Raw genomic sequence first — 23,872 nt, 5'->3', positions numbered from 1 at the left:
TACGACAGAGAATAGAGTCACTGGGAAGTGAGGGCTGGTCTTATTAGGATGGTGGTTCTCATGTGTGAGTGTGCACCAGAGCCACCAGGAGAGAGCTTGGAAGAACACAGATTGCCTGATTGCACCCCACTTTTGATATAGTATAGTTCTGGGGTGGGAACCAAAAATTTGTCATTGCTGACAAGTTCCTGGGCAATGTGGATGCTCCTGGCTGGGACCTCCTTGGAGACCCGGTGAATGTGGTCACTCATGGTAGCTTCACTCCCACAAATACACTGGTGGCTCCCTGCCCTGGGCAGAAAATTCCCGTGACTATTTTGAAAGAAAAAAGAGAAGCAGATCTCCGACCTCTCTTGTCCCTCCCCCATTTTCTATCTCACTTCCGTGGTTTCTTGAGCATTAGGGAGCCAGTTGTTGCAAACAGGGGCCAAAAACATTTGCTTAATTGGGGCACCTCATTTATTTTTGCCTTGCCAGTCCCTGGACCTGGTAGAGATATTTGTGGTTTAAATGAACCAGTTTTGTGGCTGAAATTGCTGATGCAATTTGCTCTTCATAGAGAGCAAGGGAGAGTTGGGAATCTGAGTAACAACTTCCAATTAATCATTTGCATGAAATGTTATATTTTATTTTATTTTATTTTTTTAAAGATTTATTTATTTATTTATATTTTATTTATACAATCACTGGGTACAGTCAGAAGCGAGGGAGGGTGAGAGAATTCACCACAGCCAGAGCAGGGAGCAGAGCAGGCAGAAGGACCGAAGTACACTGCTGAGGGGAGCAGCGGGCGGCAGGAGAGGTCTGCGCGCCATGTGGGACCCTCCTCCGGTGGCCGGGGAGCATCTGGGGATCGAACCGGCGCCACAGAGGCCACAGGCAGCTTCGTAGCCCAGCGCTCAACCGCTGCGCCACCAGGGAGGCCCGAAATGTTATATTTTAAATAAATTTATCACCTTGACTTCACCAGTGGGGGTAGATATCCTAAGACATGCAGTAGGAACAGGGCTACCATTCTTTTTTCCAAGAAGGAAAATGACTGGGTACTAGTGAGATAATGTAAGTGAAAGTGGCTTGGATAATATCTTACCAAAATAATAATAGTAATAATGATAATTTATTATTATGTTTATTGAACAAATGCTTACTGAGCCTGCTATTTATTCTAGTTTCTTGACTTTGGTACCATTGATGTCCTGTGCCAGATAATTCTCTATTGTGGGGGGTTGTCCTGTGCAATGTAGGATTGTTAACTGTATGCTGGGCCTCTTCACTAGACACCTCTGCTGTGACAATATAAAATCACTCCTGACATTGTTAAATGTCTCTTGGGGGGTCTAATCAGCCTTATTTGAGAATGCTTGCTTTTCATGAACAATGTTATTATTCCTCACAACAACCCAGTGATACAGGTATTATTTGTCCTTATTTTAGGGAAGACTAGAGAAGAAACAGAGAAGTTGAACATTTTGCCAAAGGCCACCCAGATACTTAAGTAGTGGTAGCAAAAATCACACTCAGGACTGACGTAACCCAGAACCTCAGTTTTGGCCTCCCTCTTCCTGATTAAGTAAGTGTACACTTTTTTTTTTTAAGATTTATCTATCTATCTATCTATCTATCTATCTATCTATCTATCTATCTATCTATCTAACTATTTATTTATTTATTTATTTATTTATTTATTTATTTATTTATTTATTTATTTATTTATTTATTTATTTATCTATACAAGCACTGGGTACAGTCAGAAGCGCAGGAGGGTGAGAGAATTCACCAGAGCCAGAGCGGGGAGCAGAGCAGGCAGAAGGACCAAAGTACACTGCTGAGGGGAGCAGCGGGCGGCAGGAGAGGTCTGTGCGCCATGTGGGACCCTCCTCTGGTGGCCGGGGAGCAGCCGGGGAACGAACCCGGCGCTGCAGAGGCTGCGGGCAGCTTCGCAACCCAGCGCTCAACCGCTGCGCCACCGGGGAGGCTCTAAGTGTACACTCTTAAGAAGGTGGAGAAAAGCAAGGCTGCTCAACCACTAAATGCTGGTGGTAGCCTGGGAAGAGAGAAGTGAAGGGAGTAGTGGAGTGGGGCCTTTCAGATGTATTTGTAACGTTTTACTTTTAGAGAAAAGAAAGTGTGTAGCAGATTCAGCAACATTTGTTGTATCTGGGTGGAGGACTCATGGGTGTCTCAAATTATTTGTTGTACTTTTTGGAATGACTGAGACATCTCATAATTAAATATCAAAACAACTTTAAAAAGAAATATGAGTAGAATTATAAAAGTTTCTGCTATTTCCTGAGGACGTGACCATCACACCAAACACCATTATTTAGTCTTTAACTTTTTTCATCTTTTTTAACAGAGGGATTTCCCAGAATTTTAATGAAAGGGAACTGATCCCAATTCTGTTTCCCCAAAGACACAGCCAATTCATAGAATTTGTCATACAAGTTGATAATATCAACAGGTCCTTATTACATATGTTCTCCAAAGTGGGCACTGTTTACTGGTGTACAGCACCCAGCCAAGTTCTTATCCCTTTTCTTATTTATTTCTAGCTTTAATCCTATGAGGTGGATGCTTTCAGCTGCATTTTATAGATGAATTAACTGAGGCTTAGAGAGATGTATTGTGGAGCCAGGACTCCAGACCTGGAGCTGTCTGATTTCAATATCCGTGTTTTTTCTAGTCCTCTAAGCTGCACTCAAACCGGAGTCATGAGGATTCAAGGATGTCTGGTGGTAGAGGGGGGGAGGGGGTGGCCCTCCTTGATGGGGAGGGAGTGTAGGAAGGCAGTGGCAGGGATAAGTGGCAGGAAAGGCTTTCCTGGTCAGGTTCTAAGACTCTCTGACTGACCCCAGCCCCTTGCTAAGTAAGCATCTCCTTGATCTCTTACTCCTGAGATAGTGGGACAAAGTTCACCCTGTCCCTACTATGTCCAGAACGCTGGTTCCAACACCTCTAGATATAGTACGGTCTCAAAATAACCCTCTCCATTCAGACCAGTCATTCAAGGTCACGATTAAATTACACCCTTGACCAAGCAGGGCCCACAGATTGCCTCTCGAGCAGCCTTCATCCCCTGTGGAATCTGTTCAACAGACCAACTTTGCTTCTTGAGAGGTGCTCAATTCAACTTTTAATTTGGGAGGCTGGCATCTTCCAGAGCCAGTCTGAATTTTGCAAGTAAAATGTGGTGCGTTTGCCATGCTTTTGTCTAAATACAGATTGTTCAGGGCCTCCCTGGTGGCGCAAGGGGTTAAGACGCAACCTATGAAGCTAACTGCAGCCACTGCAGCATGAGTTCAATCCCCTGGCCAGGGAGAAACCCACATGGCACAGCAGACCTCTCCTGACTCACCTACTGCTCCCCTCAGCAGTATATTTCAGTCAATTCGCCTGTTCTGTTCCCCACTCTGTCTCTGGTGAATCCTCTCACCCCCCCCCCCATACCTTTGGCCCATAACCCAGTTCTTGTATGTATAATCTTAAAAAATATACAGATTGTTCAGAGAGCCTTCTAGATCCACAGAGCCCACATCAGTGGGGGTGGGGCACATTCAGATGCCCAGAGGAATCTTTCCTCCCTAGCTCATCCTCTGAGAGTCTCCAAATCATTTCCTGCTGTAGTGTGTGTGTGGGGATGGGGTGGGGTGGGGTGGGGGATTTGGTGTGGTGGGGAAGGCAGCATTTTCTTTTATCTTGTTATTATTTTAAATCTGGATGTCAGCCCTGGAGTCTCGAACCACTGATGTGGACCGTGGTGGGTTGGGCAGCCATGTGAAAGATCAAATCCGTTTACACACTGTGGGTGACTGCTTTTTGTCCTCAGATCCTGGGTAAAATACACACATTCCAAGACTGCTGCTTGCTCTGGCTCCCCTGATGATGGGGTGTTGCATTCCAAGAGGGCGGCTTGAACTCTGGGAAGCTGACACCAAATTAGTTCGAAGGATTTGAAGCTTTCAAGCCATCTTATCACCTCTGAGGGGAAGCTGGGTTGTCATGCAGATGCACGGAACTTCTGGCCTCCAGGCAATAAGAAACTATCAGTATAAAAAGTGGATTCTTCAGCTATGTTTAAACACAGTGGAAGTGAAATTGCTACCCTCCTCTCAGAGGACTTTCTCAGGATCTACCTTTCCTGCTAGTTATTCAGTGTGGGCCTTATCCTAAGGAAACCCTCAAGGGCAAAAAGATCTTAAAGGAAAATAATATTTGACACAGCTGAAAATTCAAAACAAATGTACTTCAAGAGGGGATGGATTATCTTATTTTTTTAAAAAAAGATTTTATTTATTTATTTTTTAGTAGAAGGGCTGGGGTGCAAGTGAGAGGTGCAGGGAGGGGGGGTGGGGGCAGTGAGAGGATTCCCCAGAGACAGAGTGGAGGGCAGAAGAGGCAGATATATTGAAATACACTGCTGAGGGGAGCAGCGGGTGAGACAGGTGAGGTCTGCTGCACCATGTGAGTTAGCTCCCTGGCAGAGGATGGAACTCAGGCTGTCCTGGTGGGTCTTTGCCTTGGTAGTGCTGAGACTTAATCACTAGGCCACCAGGGTCTCCCCTTCCCCTCCCCCCACCATGGATTATCTTAAATAGATAAAAAAGATGCTTAACTTAATTCACGAAATTCATCTAGCTAGTTGGCCAAGATCACAAAGTTTGAAAACACACTGCCAGGCACTCTCAGATGCCAATTATGGAAATGAAAATGGGTGAACTGCTATGATTTGCCAATATTTACCAAAATCAAAAAATGTATTTGCTTTCCAGATTTTTCTTGCAGATAATGTGGAAGACAGTGAAGTCTGCATAAGAATATTCACTACAGAATTATTTCTAATAACAGAAACACGGAAACACCCTAAATGCTTCTATAGAAGTCTATCTGAAAGAAGCACAGTGCAGTACTATGTTAATACTGGAAAGAATAGGTCGCTCAAGGAGATGTTTGACCAAGGGGAAACATTCTGAGAAATGTGTCGCTGGGCAGTAGGGTTGTGTGCATGTCATAGAGTGTCATTACACAAACCTCGATGGTGTCACCTACTAGACACCTGGGCTAGATGGTATACTATTGGGGCCACCCTGGCCAGGTGGTCCCTCTCTGACTGAAATATCACTAAGGGAAGCATGACTGTATTCATACTGAAGTAGAAAGATCTCTAGGATTCGTTATTCACTGGAAAAAAGCAAGGCACACACTAGCATGTAGAGGATGTTATTTCCATTTGAAAAAGAACCTATAGACATATTTTTATACGTGTAGAACATCTCTGAAAGGAGGTGCAAAAAACTGGTAATAGTAGCTGCCTCCACAGATGGGAATTGGATGGTTGGGGGCCCCCAAGTGAGAGGGACATTGTTTTCACCTTACTTTGGAGTCTTGTGAATGTGATTCCTGGGGTGTGTTTACATATGTGGCTTGTTGTAAGTGGACTGATGAAACACATCATGCCACTGTATTGAACAGAATGCATTAAAAAGACGTGAAAAATTAAAAAATGAGACAAGTTAGATTGGTTGAGATGACAAGAAATTCATGCTTGATGCGTATTATAAAAAGCACTTAGTAATTCAACTTGTGTACATACACAGAAACATACAAACATGGTATACAGGCATATGAGCACACAGTCACATACAAAATATTTTGGAAAGTTCTATAGAAAAATATTAAACATGATGATGTAAGGAAAAGATTATGGTTGATTTTTCTTTTCTTCTTTGTATCTCACTGTTTAAATAATCTTTTGCAGGCCTCCTTTGTGGCCTAGGGATTAAGTCTCAGCACTATCACTGTGACAGCCTGAGTTCAATTCCCAGCCAGGGAGCTAACCCTGTCTTGCCAGATGCTCCCCTCAGCCCTCTGCTCCCCACAGCAGTGTATTTCAGTGCATCCACCTGTTCTGCTCCCCATCCTGTCTCTACTGAATCCTCTCACCCCCTGCACCTCTGGCCTACACCCCAGTTCTTCTACACACAAAAAAAGTGAAAAAAAATTATCTTTTGCTACCAAGAGAGAAAAAATTGTTGTCATTTTGACAAAAAAATGTAAAAACAAACAAAAAAAATAAAAAGTCTGATAACATGTTTTGAACTGGGTTGCACCCAGCTTGAAAAAGGGGCCTGAGTAATTTCTAGAGCTGGTGATCACATAGCAGGATCTCTGTTTACATCTACTTAATGTACTTGACATAATGTAAATATGTCTTATATAAGATCATATACACAAACATGATATACAATTAATATTTATATTATACATATACATATTTATTTTCTTTTTAAAAAATGATTTATTTACTTATGTATACAAGAGCTGGGGTACAGGCCAGAGATGCAAGGGGTAAGAGGATTCACCAGAGACAAAGTGGAGAGCAGAACAGGCAGATGTACTGAAATACACTGCCGAGGGGAGCAGCAGGCGACACAGGTAAGGTCTGCTGCGCCATGTGGGTCAACTCCCTGGCTGGCTGGGGAACCAGTTTTATAGTGCTGCGTCTTAACCCCTTGTGCCACCAGGAGGCCCCTATTTAATTTATTTTCACATCCTTTTAGTGTATATTAAGTATGTCATACACTTATACACTTATATTATTTCAAAATCAGCTAAAAATGACTTAAGGACAATAATCTTTTCTTGCTTGACCATTTTTTCCCTTCTAAAATCATCTAAAAATATGTGTCCCTATTAAAATTCTATTGAAACTCAATGTTATTCTGTCACATTTTCTTAATAACAAATAGAACATTTGTTCATTGAAACATGTGCAATAATAGAGGTATATGAAAAAAGTTAATAATCTACTCTTCTTCACTCTTGTTTTTACCCCCTAAGGTGACTAAGTTAATAGCTTTTAGAAACAGGATTACATATTATTCTATGACTTCCTTTTTTAACTTAAATACTACCAGCAAACCTCCTAAGGACAGGTGAGTAGATATAGGTCTAACACATTTGTTTTAACACTTTACATTTTCTTAAATTTTAATCCCTTATTTAGTAAAAGTAAACATAATCAGGTTAAACCTAAAATACCAAATACTCTGTGCCCCAATGATTCCAATTTTATCATGAATATGTGGGCACAGATGTACACACAAGAGAATTTACTGCAGATAGTTTATAGTAGTAAAAGACCAAAAATAATCTAAATGTCAATCAACTGAGAAATTGGTAAGTAAAACAGGTTACTCCATCAAATAGATTACTATGGAGTCAAGGAAAGGAAGGTAGTAACTCTGTAGATTTTGACAGTAGAACTATATCCAAGTGACACAGACCGATGCCCAAGGCTGCTGAGTGTGAAATGTAACAGTCACTGCAGTGTTTATGAAATGATAACATCTGTAAAAATAAACAGGGTAGGAACAACACAACACACACACACACACACACACACATGTGCATATGTCTATGTTTTCAAGTGGATAGCATCTGGATGTGAGATGGAAGTGGACATGGGTCTGGTGAGGGTAGAGGAAATTTTTTATGGCTTTTCCTCTTCTTTCTGATTTAAATAAAAATTTACAGTTTTAAAAGAAATCAGTTGATTAAAATTGCTCTAAATCACCTTGTAAAATAGTTATGAGGCTCAATGTTATTTCCTGAGTTCCCTGTGTTAAAAAAACTGAGCTGTCAGAAGCAAGTGTTGAGAACCTCGCGTCCTGCAGTACATCTTTAGGGTGTTGTGAAGCTGGATTCTTATTCTGGGGTTATGGGGTCCATGAACTTGGATGAGAGAAAGTAATGTTTAAAAATACTAGCTCTTGGGCCTCCCTGGTGGCACAAGGGATTAAACACCGCACTATGAAGCAATCCACAGCCTCTGTAGCACGAGTTCGATCCCCAGCCGGTCAGGGAGCTACCCATATGGCGCAGCAGATCTCTCCTGACTCCCCCGCTGCTCCCCTCAGCAGTGTATTTCAGTCAGTCTGCCTGTTCTGTTCCCTGCACTGTCTCTGGTGGATCCTCTCACCACCCCCCATCTCTGGCCTGTACCCCAGCACCTGTATGCATAAATAAATAAATCTTTAAAAAAAATAAAAAGACTAGCCCTTAGCTGAAAGTTAGCATTTCCTTGAACGGGAAGGTAGGCAGCAAGCCAGTCATATTAGCAGGATTTGTCAACGAGGGAAATTAGATTTATGGTATCATATTACATTTGTTGCAGATATCTTGAAATATTTCTACTTGTCATTATTTCAAAACCATAGTAGTTATTTATTTGACTTGCTGCTAGACCTTGTTTATTTAATATGTTAATAAAGAACATTTTTTAAGTCTGTGATAAATTTGTTTTTTCAACACAAGAATAACCATTTCAGAATAATTGGTTTTCTTTGAAATCCTCTGTCTCTTGTGTGTCTATTGTGAGAAGAGGAGTCACGAAGGGGTACACAGAACAGGAGAGCCTGAGAACCCAGTGTTAAGGTAAATTCTGAAGGGTAAGGGAGAAAAAAGTCACAAATGGATGCTGTGAGGGTGTACCAGGAAGCAGGAAAGGGGCCCTTTCTCTTGATGCCACGGGGCGATTTATGGCCTGAATATATGAATCGAAGATGTCATTTTTTTTGGTTGTTGTTCCAGTTGGTGGAACCTCCTCCCCCACCAGCTGCCTCCCTGGATCCCTGCCCGGCCCTATGCTGGTGTGTGAGCCCTGAGGCCTAGGCCTGCAAATGACAGCGAGCCCTGATTGCCCTAGGTCCGGTTTTAACCTCCTTCTGGGGCACCGCCAGGGTGCTGAGCTCAGCCTCTAAGCGACGCATGCTAGCCTGGCAGGAAACTCTATCTTAAAGAAGAATTTCACAAAGTGTGCAAAGCCAAAACCCAAATGCATCCCAGCAGGAGAAAGAAAAAGCTTGGGGGGAATAAGACGCTGCGGGCAGATACCCCTGGAAAAAGTTAAAAGGGGTTCAGTGAGGAATGGTCTGCTCGCGAGTGCTAGAACATTCTGTTTCTGAACATTTTGGCCTGAACTGTTCATTGGTACAACTTTTATAGCACTCTCTGGGGGTTCACATCAGAAGGGTACCTGGGTGTTCAAAGGAACTCAGATGTACTGCTGAAGGGTGTGGGCAAGAGAGTGCTGTCAGCAGTTTTAGGAACATAAGGCTACCAGTGAGGACTGTATCTGGGCTGGCTCAGGCTATGTCATGCCAGGAGAGGTGAGGGCTGGGTAAAGGCCTCCTCCTCTACAGTTATTCTGATCTCACAAGTCCTTAAGACTTTTTTCTGCACTTCAGGATCCTATTTCAGTCCACCCTGCTTTTGGCATCCTCTCCATTCTGGAGACACTTACCACTGAGGGTGTCACCATTTGTCCTACGCTGAAGTCGATCTGTTCTGTCACTCCCTTATTCCCTAAGCATGTACTATCAACCGGCCATAGGGCCAGACCCCAGCTCAGTCACTTGCTGTGTCACCAGGGTACATCAACTCAACGAAGAATTAAGCAATCAAAGTCAACATTTACAGTAACTCCTGCTTCTCACTGAAACACACATGTGGAGATGCATCTTTCCTCCCTAGGCTGACGCCTACTTCAATCTCTCCTTCTTAACTTCCTCTGGACTGCTGAGGTGGTGGGGGTCTGATTCTCTACCCCCCACCCTGCCTCTGGCTCCTTGGCAACAGGACGCAAGTTGGGTGCTTCCCTAGGGGCACTCCTATTTGGGGGGTTAAAATGAGGAGGCACACTGCCATTCAGAAGGACACTCTTGAGAATAAGATGCAACACAGTATGACGTTCCAGTCAGTGAAAACCTCACAGACGGCAGCGGTCCCCACAGGCAGTACCACACAATGTCCCCAAACATTGTGTACATCATGCACATCAGCACTGTGTCACCCAACAAGCTGACCAGCCTGCCTCTAAAGCATTAACAAGGCACCTCCACATTTTTTGTAAATAATTTGATATTTAATAAATCAAAGTCGATTCCATGAGATGAATCAGAAAGGGAGTGATCTTCCACATATTTTAGGGTCCTGCATGTGAATTTTAATTTAGAATTACACTTTGAGGTGGAGGAGGGTTCTCTCTTAATACCTTGGGCCTTTCAAAAGGTCTAAATCAGGTGCTGTCTGTGGGGACCAGCCCCGACCATATCCTTCTCAGAGGTGAGAGGAAGGTCAGGAGGGCTGGTAAGGTGAGGGAAAATGAGGGCTGACTGACAACAGACAGGCTTCCCCCAGAGGCGGGTGGAATGGCAACTTTTAAATAAAGAATGGGGCTTTCCTGGTGGTGCAAGGGGTTGATCACAGCACTGTGAAGCTGTCCACAGCCTCTGCAGCATGAATTTGATCCCCAGCTGTCCGGAGAGCAACCCACATGGCGCAGCAGACCTCTCCTGTCTCGCCTGCTGCTCCCCTCAGCAGTGTATTTTAGTAGATCTGCCTGTTCTGCTCCCCGCTCTGTCTCTGGTGAATCTTTTCACCCTCGTGCACATTTGGCCTGTACCCCAGTTCTTGTGTGCATAAATAAATAAATCTTAAAAAAAAAAAGAATGAAGAAGTCTCCTCCCTGGTGTTTCCAGGCCCTCACCTATTGACCTGGGCCCCAAGACCAGGCCCAGGCTGGAATTATGGTTTTACAAGAGAAGTCGGGACAATCTCCTCTCACGGTGCTTGTGGTTGTCCCGGTCTCATTCCCTCATGTATAAAGCAGGCAGAGGCTGCTCCCTCTGTGAGGGCTGTTGGGAGGCAGCCATGGTAGTGGAGTCTGGCTCACACTGCCCACATTACAGTTGCAATTGCCATTCCTACTGGGGTGACTAGGAACACTCTGGACATGGAGGACTTCAGGGGAGTCGAGCACAGCTGGCAGTGCGCAGATCAGTCCTGAAGCCTGTGGACAAATGTGACCAGCATCACAAACGAGGTACAAAGTGAGCCATCGCTGCCAGGAAGCGGGTGGGAATTAGGAACGATGTCACGAGAGAGAAGTTAGCAAAACTGGGTTCACCGGCATGCAGCAATTTATTTAGAGGGAACAGGAAGAGCATCCTGCCAGAGGGAACAGTAGGAGCAAAGGCACCAGGGAGGGAAAGTTCAAGGTGTATTGGGGGAATGGGCACTAATGCCATCTGAGTTAGAGTGGGCTCCTGATTTTCTCCTGAACTCATTTGCTTAATTTTGTGGGGGCAGAGAGGACTTACTTGCTTACAAGAAGGTCCAGGTTTGGAGAGGACAGAGTGACGTGGGTGATCACAAGCATGTTTGTGAGCTGTATTTGATGGTTTGGCTGTGGGTGGAGGAAGCTTACTCAGCCTCTGGGCTCCTCACTTCACGGACCCTCAAGACTCTGGGTCATGTTTCCTCATGATCAGATAACTCTGGACAATGTTCACAAGTGAGATCTGTGAACGGCAACTGGTCAGGATGACAGTCTATTTTGCTTCCAACTTCTCTCTGTCGTATCTCCGCTGATGTGGGTGGTGGGATTGGGGCTAAGAATTGAGTTAAGATGCATTTTATTTGGGATCTGCTGAATATACTGATGAGGTCTGTAGTCTTTCTATTCTGGCTAGCTTGATTATCACTAGTTAGAATTAATGTAGGGTGGAAAACAGCTTCTAGGACATACTCTCTGACGCCAATTCATCCAGCTCTGGGACATCAAGAGGTGGGATGAGGCTGATCCGTGACGAGACAGAGCCCTATGGTATGGACCACTCACACAAATGTAAGCAGATGGGGAATGGACTGTAAAAAAAGTCTCTCGAACACTGAAAAGAAACCTAAAGTATCCATAATGAAAGAGAAATTCTGACTTAGCTTGCCACAGGAAAGGCAATTATTTTTCTATTCTTTCTGTTTTACCTCTCTGTTGTTGAATGATCATGATCTATTACCCTTCCTTCCCTCCTTTTCAGAATGGACTCTGGTCTCCCCAGTTCCTTCCTGGGCTTCCTTAAATTGGGGTCAGAGTACCACACCCTTGAGGCCCAGTGATGAACACTTCAGCATTATCTGACTGTCCAGATATGAATTCTTGTCTGTCACTAATCTGCTGAGCCACCCAAGGCAAATCACTCAACCTTTCTGAACTTCAGTTTCCTCATCTGTTAAGTGGGGATGACATAACCCTTTACAGAGGAGTGGCTGAGAGAAGGCATAGAGCCCACGCTGGCTGGCATAGCACCCTGAACCTGGCACCTGCTCATAAACGGTAGCTATTAGTATTATGATTATCAAACTTGGTCAGGAGCGCCAGGCCTGCAGAAACATCCTGCAGATGTGGGAGGAAGCAATTTCCCAGGGCAGCCAGTGCCATCAGTTATTTTTATGAGCCACATACACACTCATGTAAAGGCATCTCTGCGTTACAGATCTAACAGGCCTGTCTGGAGGCTGTGCAGCAAACATGCACCCAAGGAAGTTCGGGGCCTGTTTCATCCAGCAGGACATGTTATCTCCATCCCTTATACCTGACAAGCATGACCCTCCCTCTTTCCCCTTCTGTCTTCATCCCCCTTCCCTCTTCGCTTTCTGCCACAGATATTTACTGGGTGTGACCACCACAGTGTCTGCCATTATTCCAAGACTTTAGGGGACTCACAGTAAAATTAAAAAACATATCTGGGGGAAGGACAAACATAGGGTTGCTAAGTACTTATTTTACCAAGTAGGATATCTCACACACACACACACACACACACACACACGCACACACACACACAAACATGCTATCACCATCGCTTATTATCATTGTTCCATCAAAGAAACACTCTCTCAGTGCCCCAAAATAGAAAGAACATGGTTTTTAGAATAAAATGACATCCATTTATATTGAATACATTTGGAAAAACACATAATTTTCCTAATTTTTTTTCTTTTTTTGTCAAAAGCCAGTACAAATTTTTATCCCCCACGGGCACCAGAGCCAGGGAAATGCTCGGAAGCACTGTAGTAACAAGAGGAGTCATATATTGAATGCTCATTGAGTGCAAATTGAGTCTGGTAGATGCTACCATTTACTAGCTGGGTGACTTTGTGTAAGTTATCTACCCTCTCTGAACTCTATAAACACTTGCTCTGCAGAGAGACTGCGAGAATTAGGAACAATATAATGCTCAATGTTGAGTGGTCTTGTTATGTGAGGAAATTGCCCTCCCAGACCTCATTCTCCCCCTTTCTCCAGGGAAGCACTAGTCAAAAGAATTCAACTCCACGTGGATTAGCCAAGAGCCTGGGCAGGATTGGGAATACCTCTTTCCTTGGCTCTCCAGGGGTGTTTGCTGCAGGGGCTCCTGGGCATGGCAGTGGTGGTACTGTGTTCACTGCCTAGGAATCTCTTAGAGAACTTGTTAAAAATTGAGATTCTCAGATTCTGATTAGTTGGGGGTGGGGCAACAATCTTTCCCTACCCCTTCCAGATGTTTCTGATGAGCAGCTAGGTTTGCTATTGGTGGTGGCTCCTGGCTTTGGAACATTTTATATATTCAACTCATAAGAGTGTCTGGCAGATCATTTCTACATGGTTTCTTAGGAGCCTGATGAAGGGGTTTGAGGAGTACTTTGGACCATGACAGGTCATATGTTTTGACCCTCACCCCCACTGTCCCCATCTCAGCAAATGGTACCTGCATTACCCAGAACCCTCAGCATTTTTCTAGATACATCTCTACTTCTGACGAACTCTCTTACATCATAACCAACCCATGCCTGTGTCCTTGAGTCTGTCCACATCCCACCACCTTCATGGCCTGATCTAAGTCACCAGTGGTTCCCACAGGGATTGCAGCCTGCGCTACCCCTGTCTATGCTCCATGTGGTGGCCTGAGTCGAATTTTAAACATAATTCAGATAGTATCTCTCTTCTGCTTCAGTGGGGGCCAATGCTACGTAAGATAAAATCTCAAGTCCTGCATGTGGCTTAAAAGTCCCTACATGGCTTGGCATCTGCCCACACCACCAGCCTCGAATGGCACCTGTCTCCCCTCAATTCTCCAGCCTTCATTTGCACCACACCACCTGTTGCCTCGGGACTGTCAAGGGTGTCCTCTCTTCTTTCCAAACCTCTTCTTCCACCTGTCCCCTTTACTGAAATAGCTTCAAACAAGGGGAACCTGGTTTGCAGGGACACCCAGCTATATTGATTCCTATTATATTCTTCTAATAGCATCTCATCCTATTTTTTCCAAGTCACTTATCACAATTTGCATTCATATTTATTTATATGCACCTGCTTTTCAAATGATTGTGTTTCCCACCAGAAATAAGTTCTCTGAGAACACATAACATCACCATTTTTTTGGCCAATGTATCTTTAGCACAATGCCTTGACATAGTAACATCTAATAAATGAAATATCAACTAGCGAATGAATGCATGCTTAATTAAATGATTAAAGATGTGGAGCCAGGGCCCTCCATGAAGGGCCAGACCCCACTTTTTCCTTTGATGGACAACCTGATGCCCCACCTTGAGAAACTCCCAGCCTCCAGTGTGCAGGGCATGGAGAAAATCTAGCTCCAAGCTAGAGAGAGTATATTACCTTCCTCTGACATTTTCTGAGTGAGTCATTTTTCAGGGTTTACATGGGGGTGTGGGTAGAAGAAAGGCAGGGTTTTATGGCAGAAGAACAATAATCTGGGGTTCCTGGAGAACACTGGCTATGAAAGCAAGATGGGACAAGAGAGCGGAAGGCCAGACATCCTGTGTGTGCCATGGAGCAGGCATGTGCTTGTTCTGACAGAGGTGGTTTCAACTCTTGGCTCTATCACTGCTGTGTGACCTACAGCAAGAAGTCTAACCTCTCTGAGCTTCAGTACAGTCTGCAGAGATGGACCATGGTTCTTTCCTGTCAGGGTAGCTGTGAGGAATAGGAGGCAATGTCTGCAGGGGGCCTATTGAATGTGGGCTCTTAGTTTGTACTATATAATAACACGATCTCACGACGATGAGGCTGTCAGACTTCTGTGGCAGGGGCTGTGTTTATTTCTAGCTCAATAGTCCAGTAAGTAGTACAGTGCCCAGCACATAGTAGGTGCTTTAGGAAGCCTTTATTAATGATTCCATACATGGTTGGATATATGTTCCTTCATTAGGACTCCCCACTTCCAGGAAGGATGCCCTGATTCTCTGTGTAAAATTTTCCCCTTCTGTCAATTGCTTTCCTTGTGAGCACCTCAACCCTCTGTCTGGGATCCTCATAGCTGGAGGGTGAGTAAGTGTGCGTGTTTGTGGGGGCCGTTCTGTCCTGTGTCCTCTATGAGACCCCTGCTTTCCCTCTGCTCTGGTGGGCAGTGGGGATGCATCAGCCCCAATTTGAATGAGGGGATGGGAGGAGCAAATGGGAAGAGAGAGGGGCTCCTCTTTGGTTCCTGTACTAAGGAGAGCCCGATTATTCTTTAAAATCGACCTTCACTTACTTGGAGGGGAAAGCAGTTAGTTCAATAATGGCTTCCTGGTCCTTTCAGCATTTAAAAAGACAGAAGAAAGATTTGGAGCAAAGCAAGGTTCCAGTGTTTTCTAAATAACTCCCTGAGCCCAGCCACCAGTTAGCTGCCCAGCACTACTTCCTGTCCTCCCCACTGTCCCCCCTAGGCAATGCATATCCCTCAACAGCCCAGCCACTTCTGGAGACCCTGAGCAGGCCTTCCCCAGGCAGGCAGGAGCTGGCCTTCACTATAACCCCTGGCAGCTGAAGCCTGCTTGGCCATCTTGCACGTGGCCCATTGAGTAGAACCGCAGCGATACCATATCCCACTTACTTCCTGTCCCTCCATAGCCGGATTCCAGGGGTCCAATAAAGAGGTCTTTGTTTAGTGGAGTCCATCTAGCTCTGGGGCCAGTGAGATCTGCTCCCTGGCCCAACTTGGTCTGAGGCCACAGGGCTAGGGTAGGGAGGAGGAAGGAGGGGTCACAGGTGGGAAGGACGCAGCAGGCAGCTCTGCAGGCAGCCCAACCCTGCTCCCAAAAATAAAAATAAGGGAGGGAGGAAAACAGATAGGCTCCTGATATGGATCCAGTAGGGGGCAAGGCTATTTTCCTTCCTTCCCAGGAGGACTCCAACCCTTCTCTCCCACGGAGAAGACAAACACAGCTCTGGAAGTGTCCTGCCATCCAGGCACCTGACGCCTATTGCCAGTTGGAAAACGCTTCTACCTGCAGATCTGCTTTTGCTCCTATGAGTGAAAAAGCTTTCATAGAAAATTTACCAGTTGGAAACTTCTTCAGATGCCAAAGGAGTCCTACACCCAGTCACTTTTATTGGGTGTTATTTGAACTCAGAGGAAGTAGAAACCCACAACTCTGTTTTGCTTGGATGCTCTTCCTAAATTTTTAGGGACATGTTAATGAAGTACCCTCACAGTTTGAGGCCTTTGAGTCCATCCTGAACCCCCAGGCCCAGAGGCTGTGTTCCTTTGCTACCAAGCCCAGGTTCCCAGTGGAGAGGGAGTGGTGGAGTCAGCCCGGAAAAGCACCCTGGGAGATCAGCATAGATGGTCAGAAAGTTTTCACAAGCACGGAAAACAGCGGGGTGACAGGAGTGTCACTTTCTATGGGGTGGAAGTTAGGGACCTGAGATGTTAGAGCGGCAAGGTCATTTTGCTGTGTGGCTGGGGAATGGCTAAAAGGTTTGGTGCATTTAAAACCTTGGCATCCAGGAGGCTGGAGCTTATAGGTCACTCAGAGATCCTCTGGCCAGTGCTCCCAAAGTCTAGTCTGTGGAAAACCCCTTTGGAAATGCCTGGTGGGCTGGTTAAGTATGCGGATGCCAGAGACCCAGCAGATTCCCTGTCAGGCCTAAGAAGTTGCATGTTTCTGATTGGTCCTGTTCTTTGTTATAGGTTGAGAGCCCTTGATCTAGTCCAACCCTGTTCTCCGGAAGTGAGATCTGAAGCCCACACAGGGAAAGCAACAAGTCAAGGGCAACAGCAATTGAAGGTGAAGCTCAAATAGGATCCCTGTGGCCCCTCACCTTAGCCCTAACCCTAACATACCCCAGAGCCCTGCTCTCTCCATCGCCACATGGCATGGCCCCCTCACCTATCTGGAACTGTTTCTTGCACCCCCTGGGGTGAAAGCCTGCACCTTCCCACCTTTCTTTGAACCCTCTGGCACCCTACTGGGCACCTCTCCCTGAGGATGCAGGCTCTGGTCATAGCCTCCATGGGCTCAGGGACAGATGCAGACGCAAGGAGAAAGATCTAGTTCTCCTGAGAGCTTGGGTAACAGGTGTGGGGCTGGCAGAGAAGGAGAAAATGCCCAGTTATAGCGAGGGTTATTGGGGTTTGGTTTATAGTAGTAAGAACTGACTTTCATGCCACTGTGCACCAGGTACTGTATCAAGTCGCTTTCATGCATTAGAGCAAATCCCACAGGCCACATAGTACTTAGCTCTATTTTGCAGATGAAGACACTGAGGCTCCCAGAGGAGTGGTCACTTGCCCAAGATCACTTGCCTAAGTGGTCAAATCCCTTCCATGGATGACCATGATTTTTGCATGAGGGTGACCTGCCACCCTCTTTAGTACAACAAGCTTGACAAGGCACCCTGAGACTTTGAGAAAGAAGAGAAGGCTTCTCTGCAGTGGCATTGGTCCCTTCTAGAGGCAGAACTTCAAACCCTTCCCACTGAACATGCTGCCAAAATTTCTAAAAGAGATTAGCTCGAAAGCCTGCCTTAGAGAAGACCAGCGAGTAGGCTTTATCTCTTTAGAAGGAAAAGTCCTGGCATCAGGACTTGCTTTCTTTCCACTTGCTCCTTTCTCTTGGCAGCAACGTGTTCTCTGAAAGCTTGCTATTTGAGGGTCTGGGCTCTGGTCGGCTCTAACGGAGCCGCTGGTATGGCTGCAGGAGGATGTGTTCCCCGGTATGGACAGCCGGTACCCTCTGACATCATGGCACACGGCGGCGTCAGGAGGGCCTCCCTCCATTCATCTTCTGTAGTGGCCCCAGGGGGAGGAAAAGAAATCCAATCAGGACAGTGACTTTCAGAGGGTCCTGGGGCTCCCAAGCCATGTGGACAACGTGTCACTGTCCCCTCTCCTAGGGCAACCTCTTAACCAGACCTCGGCTCCGTCTTTAGAAGAAATCGGCTAGCCTTTTGAACAACTCAGCTGGCCCCCCAGACAAAAGAAGAGTAACACATTTTTATAGGCGAGGAAGGGCTCAATTCCATCTTAGCAGGACCCGTGTCTGGCAGCTGAAGTGAGGGACAATTATAATTTAAACCTGGGCATCCAAGAAATCACAAGTCAGGAACATTTAGGGGTGAAAGCTGAGGTGTGACCCTCTGGTCATCTTCCTTTGCTTTCCAATTCCAAGCTTCAGCTAAGTTAAAGACTGGTCAGGCTAGGCGGCTGGAAAATGCTCCTGCTAGCTGATCCTGAGGGAGTGTGTTGAGATGGGGACTGGGGATGAGAGAGGTGTGTGTGGAGGGTGGAGGAGCAGGAGGAGGAAGGAGGAGGCCGCCTCTGCAAAGCCCTTGAGAAGCGCGGCTCTCTGCAAGCGCCCTGGAAATGCTGAATGAAAGCTGCCTGCCTGCTGCCCAAATGCCGCGTCTGCGGTAACTACAAACTATTTTGTATGCTGCATTAGTGACGCTGCCTCAGCCAGCACATCGTTACTACTGAAATTACGCCGTGTGATGTTCAAGTCCAGTGTCCTTTTTAATTATTAAACCCAGGCTGTTGAGTGAGTCATTCCACATCCCAGATTTTCCTCCAGTGGTTCTATTTCCAGGGACTAGTATCTTAGCATGTTCCACTAACACCTGAGTTGGTGCTTAGCCAGCTGCTCAATCTGCAAAGCCTTTGCAGAGCAAACAATATTCTCCAATCTCCAAACACACACAGACTGATTAAAAAAAAAAAAAAAAAAAAAAAAAACCAAAACCAAAAAACCCAAACCCAAACAAAACAACTTTACAGCAAGCTCATCAGGAAACCCGAGATCCAAAAATGCCCGGTTGTCTCCCCCCGCCACGGTTCCCCGACTTACCCAGTGGCAGCGCGATGAAGAAGGGTAGCCAGCATAAGATGAACATACCGACCACAATGCCCAAGGTCTTGGCTGCTTTCTTCTCCCTGGAGAACTTAAAAAGTTTGACAGCTATGGAACTCCTGGGGTTGTGGCCCTTGGCCTTGGTACTGCTGAGCGTGTCCTCATGAAAGTTCTTGGAGTGGATCCTCAGGGTCAGCTCCTTGGAGTTGGACATCTCCTTCATGACTCCGGCCTCCAGGTTCTTGGTGGTCCTCTTGGCCACGACGTAGACGCGGCAGTACATGACCAGAATGACGGCCAGCGGGATGTAGAAGGAGCCCAGGGAAGAGAAGAGGGCGTAGAAGGGTTCTTCGGTGACCCCGCATTCCTTGTCATCATTGGGTGCTGGCTCCTTCCACCCCAGAAGGGGCCCGATGGAGATGACCGTGGACAAGACCCAGACACTGAGGAGCGCTAAGATGGCCTTCCTGCGGGTTACCAGCGTGGGATACTGCAGGGAGTAGCGCACCCCAATGTAGCGATCGATGGAGATGGCGCACAGGCTCAGGATGGAGGCTGTGCAGCAGAGGACGTCCACGGCCGCCCAGATGTCACAGAAGATCCGCCCCAGCACCCAGTAGCCCAGCACCTCCAGGGTAGCGGAGAAAGGCAGCACAGTGAAGCTCAGCAGCAGGTCGGCGATGGCCAGGTTGACGATGAAGTAGTTGGTGGGCGTCCGCAGGTGCCGGTTGCAGGCCACAGACAGGATGACTAGGATGTTGCCCACGATGGCAAAGAGGATGAAGGCGCCCAGCACCAGGCCCACGGAGATGGCCCTGGTGATGTCCAGTTGGGGCAGCGACGAGTTGCTCGAGGTCTGGTTGGGGCCAGTGAAGTTGGCATCTTTCAATTCTCCCCAGTGGGCAGGTGCTGATGTGTTGTGGCCGGGGTCCAGGTCGGGATTCATCTTAGAGTCCGCCCTCCATAGCCAGGGGGGTGATTGGGCTGGAAGGGCTGCGGCCAAGGCTCCTCAGCTGCCCCGAAACTTTGCTGCCCCCGTGGTCGGCTTTCCCGAAGCGCCTTCCGGGCCAGAAGTCATCTCCGCGGGCCGCCCAGCCCGGCAGCACGTCTCCTGTCTCCACCGAGCCGCTTGCCGGCTCGCCTGTCAGAGGGAGGAGGAGGAGGAGAGAGGGGACGAGGCGGCAGCTCCAAGTTTAATGGTCCACGTCAGGCGCGCTGGCCGGGCTGGCGAGGGCGCCGGGCGCCGGGGCGCAGGGGCGCAGGGGCGCAGGGCAGGGGCGCCCAGCTCGCCCGGCCCCGCAGCGGGTCTGCGGCCAAGGCGCCTCCGCCCAGCAGCGCCGAGGAGGGTCTGCTTTCAATGAGCCGCCTCTGGGCTGACTGCTCGGCGGTGACATCAGGCGGGGGAGCCCGGCGCCCTGACTCCGCGCGGCACTAGGGGGCAATGCGGGTCCAGCCAAGGCACCCGCAGCCCCGACGCCGCCACCCTGGCCCGCCGCGCATCCCCCCACCGCGCGACCCCGTGGGCAAGCCTGGAAGCTCGGGTGGGAGGGAGCAGAGCGAACTGGGCATGGAGATCACCCGGCCCCCCAGCCCAGGTGTCCCGCTGGGAGGAATTTCCCTCCTATTTGCTCTCCAGTTTCAAAAGTGGGGTCTGGAGGTACTTACCTCTGATGCGCAGGGACTGCTGGAGTGAGCCCCCAGATTTAGGGGGAGAGGCAACTTGCCCGGCACCTACAAGAGGAAGAAGTCCAAGTTGAGGCAGGTGAGATCTGAGACCAACACACATCCTTTACCTCCCTGTGAACCTCTGGTTTCACAAGAAAACTGGGAGGCGTCATTTACTCATTCACTCAGTCATTTACAGATTCAGACACTCACTCATTCATTCACTCACTCACTTGTTCACTGAGTACCCCTGCCTCCCCCAGCCTCGGTTCTAAGTGCTGAGGGCATAGAGATTAAGGGCAATATGGACAAGAACCGCTGCCCTTCAGAGCCTAACTTCTATGGAGGAGACAGACAATAAACAGAGAAGTAAGCAAATTATGAGGTGTGTCCTGTGGAAACTGGTGCTACGGAGAAAATAAAGCAAAGAGGAGAAGTACAATGAATGGGGTGTGTGTGTGCATGGGGGTGGGGTGGGTGGTTTGGACGTTTTAAATGGGTGCTTGGGGAGTGGGTAAAGTGAGTCAAGTCATGAAAGAGATGAGGGACAGGTCTGGGGCCATCTGGGGCTGGGGAACGAGACCTTTCAGCAGCTGGGGAAGGGGCTTGGGGAATCTGGATTATCTGTTGATTCTTCTCCCTTTTGCCTGATATCCATGTTGGACATTCAGCTGTAGGGACACACTCCCAGTGGTGGGTGAATGGGACTTAGGAAGCACAGTATAACGGGGCTAGAGGAAGCGGGGAGAAGTCCTTATGCTAGTTAACAGATGGCCAACATGGGTATGTCCCAGACAGTGTGCTGAGCGCTTTTTGCATTATCTCATCACCCTGTGAGAGAAAGACTGTTATCATCATTCCCATTTTGTGCATGGGACACCGAGGTAGAGTGAAGTGAACTCTTTGCCCAAGTCCTCACAGTCATCAAGGAGAGGAAGCTGGGAACTGAGCCCAACTCTGGGTCCAACTCTGAGCTAAAGTTGGACACTTAGCTCTTGTGGCACATTTCCCCCCTGGGAACAAAGTTGGGGCTGGATTTTTTTTTTCAGATTTATTGAGATATAATTGACATATAACATTGCAGAAGTTGAAGGTATGCAGTGTATTAACTAATCACTTTTCTATATTGCAGAATGATTACCACAGCCTTAGCTAATGCCTCTGTCATGTCACACAATTACCTTTTCTTTCGTGGTGATTGCATTTACGATCTACCAGCAGCAACCTTCGAGTATGTATTCTATATTATTAACTACAGTCACCATGCTGTACATTAATACCCCAGAACGTATTCATCTTGTAACTGGAAATTTGTCCCCTTTGGCCCACATCTGACCCCTGCTGCCTGCAGCCGAGGGCCTGGTCACCACCGCTCAAATATGTTTCTTTTTTTAAAGATTTATTTATTTATGCATACAAGAACTGGGGTGGAAGTGCGGGGGTGAATGGATTCATTGAGACAGAGTAGAGAGCAGAACAGGCAGATCTATTGAAATACACTGCTGAGGGGAGCAGCGGGTGAGACAGGAGAGGTGTGCTGCGCCATGTGGGTCACCTCCCTGGCTGGGGATGGAACTTGTGCTGCAGTGACTGTGGATAGCTTAATAGCGCTGTCCTTAATCCCTGTGCCACCACGGAGGCCCCTCAAATATGTTTCTATGAGTATGGCTCTTTTAGAGCTCACAAATAAGTGATACTATATAGTTTTTGTCTTTCTCTGTCTGACTTATTTCAATTAGCTTCATGAGTTTAATTGCTGCAAATGGCACGATACCCTTTCTCATGACTGAATAATATTTCATGTGTATATATAACATATATAATGTATCTTTATTTACTCTTTCATTGACGGACACTTAGGTTGTTTTCATGTTTGGCTATGGTGAATGATAATGTCGCAATGAATGTGGAATGGTAGGTATCTCTTTGAGATCCTATTTTGGATAGATACCAAGGAGTGGGATTGTTGGACCAGATGGTCATTCTATTCTTAATTTTTTGAGCAACCTCTGTACTATTTTCATAGTGATGGTATCAATTTATATTCGAGGTAGGGGGGTGGGTTGACTGCTAGAGGTGGAGTTGTCTTCTAAGCAGTAAATGTTAGAAGCTATTAGCTCAGAAAACCTGAGCTATTAAGTCCTGGGAGGAAACTCACATTTATTGAGCTTCTACTGATAGCCAGACGCTTATTCTTTTTCTTTTATGCTTTACAACAATCCTTTAAGAGAGCCATAAGCATTTTCCTTTGATGATGAGAAAACTGTGATGGAGACAGTTAGTACATTCCTGAGGTCAGATGGTTAGTAGACACGTGGCAGAGCAGTGGGCAGAGATAGCTGGAGGTTGGAAAGCAAAACCCTCAGCCCACTGTTATTCAGCGTGGGCACCAGGAAGTCACTTAGTGTGATTTGCAATTGGGTTCCTCATGCAGGTAGGTTCTTAACCTCTTTCTATTTTTGCATATTTTTGGAGGGTGCAGGTAATTATCATACACCTATCTAAGGCTTTAATCTTATCCCACCAGAGTACACAATTTCCAAATGCACAAAATCCACATTTTCAGTGTGTTCTCTGTGATTAAGAAACCTGTAGAAGAGGCAGCCCTGAAAACAGATTTTTTTCTGCTTCAATTAAACTGGCTTATGTTGTTTTGAAAGTTTTAAAATCAAAGACTCACATTTTTGTAGAGATTCAGCTATTCATGAACTATGAGAACCCTCACTTGTACATCTTCCCACATGGGAGGTAGTGTCAGGGCAGAGGGGATGATGGTCACCAAACCCCACTTCCCTGCCTTACAGAGCTGTGCTTCTTCTCCTGCCCCAGAGGGAAGCCAGCTTGACAGCCACTCAGGACTTACACAGTGGGGGGAGGCTGGGCTGGCCTGGGAAGCCCTCTGCCAAAGTCCTTATGGAGAAAAGAGACTGTCCTTGGTTCTGGGTCCCCCCTTAATCCCTGGAAATAGGGTCTGGGCCTGATGGTCTTTTGAGGCCTTCTAGTTCCAGGTGGTCAACCTCCCTTATTGGATAAGGAATTGTCTGAGGGTAACTCCTTACTCCCTTTCCCACATACCATGTATAGGGGTGGTGGGAGTAGGTTGCTGGAGACTCGGTCCCCACCATCCCCACGTATCTTCAAGTCTAGGATGATGGGGCTTCTTCACTGCTGTATTCCAAGGAGAAATGGAGAGAATACTAGCAAGAGAATGCTAGTAAGCTGGCAGAAAGCTGGCAATTAGCACAAAGGC

The 23,872-nt window shown here is 46.8% G+C and overlaps 1 protein-coding gene across 4 annotated transcripts in view; it reads right to left on the bottom strand.

Moving 5' to 3' along the window:
- Nucleotides 1–23,872, bottom strand: part of ADRA1B (adrenoceptor alpha 1B) — a 514,351-nt gene that overhangs the window by 31,695 nt on the left and 458,784 nt on the right. For all 4 annotated transcript variants that reach the window (XM_054691783.1, XM_054691784.1, XM_037499990.2 and 1 more), the window contains 2 exons: nucleotides 20,623–20,688; nucleotides 18,955–20,098 (listed from right to left, as the gene is read on the bottom strand). In XM_054691783.1, the coding sequence (XP_054547758.1) occupies nucleotides 18,955–19,903 (949 nt within the window). In that variant the 5' untranslated portion in view covers nucleotides 19,904–20,098; nucleotides 20,623–20,688. The remainder of the gene's footprint in view (nucleotides 1–18,954; nucleotides 20,099–20,622; nucleotides 20,689–23,872) is intronic.

This window comes from Talpa occidentalis, unplaced genomic scaffold, assembly GCF_014898055.3.
Source record: "Talpa occidentalis isolate TD23 unplaced genomic scaffold, MPIMG_talOcc4v2.1 talOcc4.9, whole genome shotgun sequence".
Lineage (NCBI taxonomy): Eukaryota > Metazoa > Chordata > Mammalia > Eulipotyphla > Talpidae > Talpa > Talpa occidentalis.
This window is presented reverse-complemented; position numbering and strand designations above follow the sequence as displayed.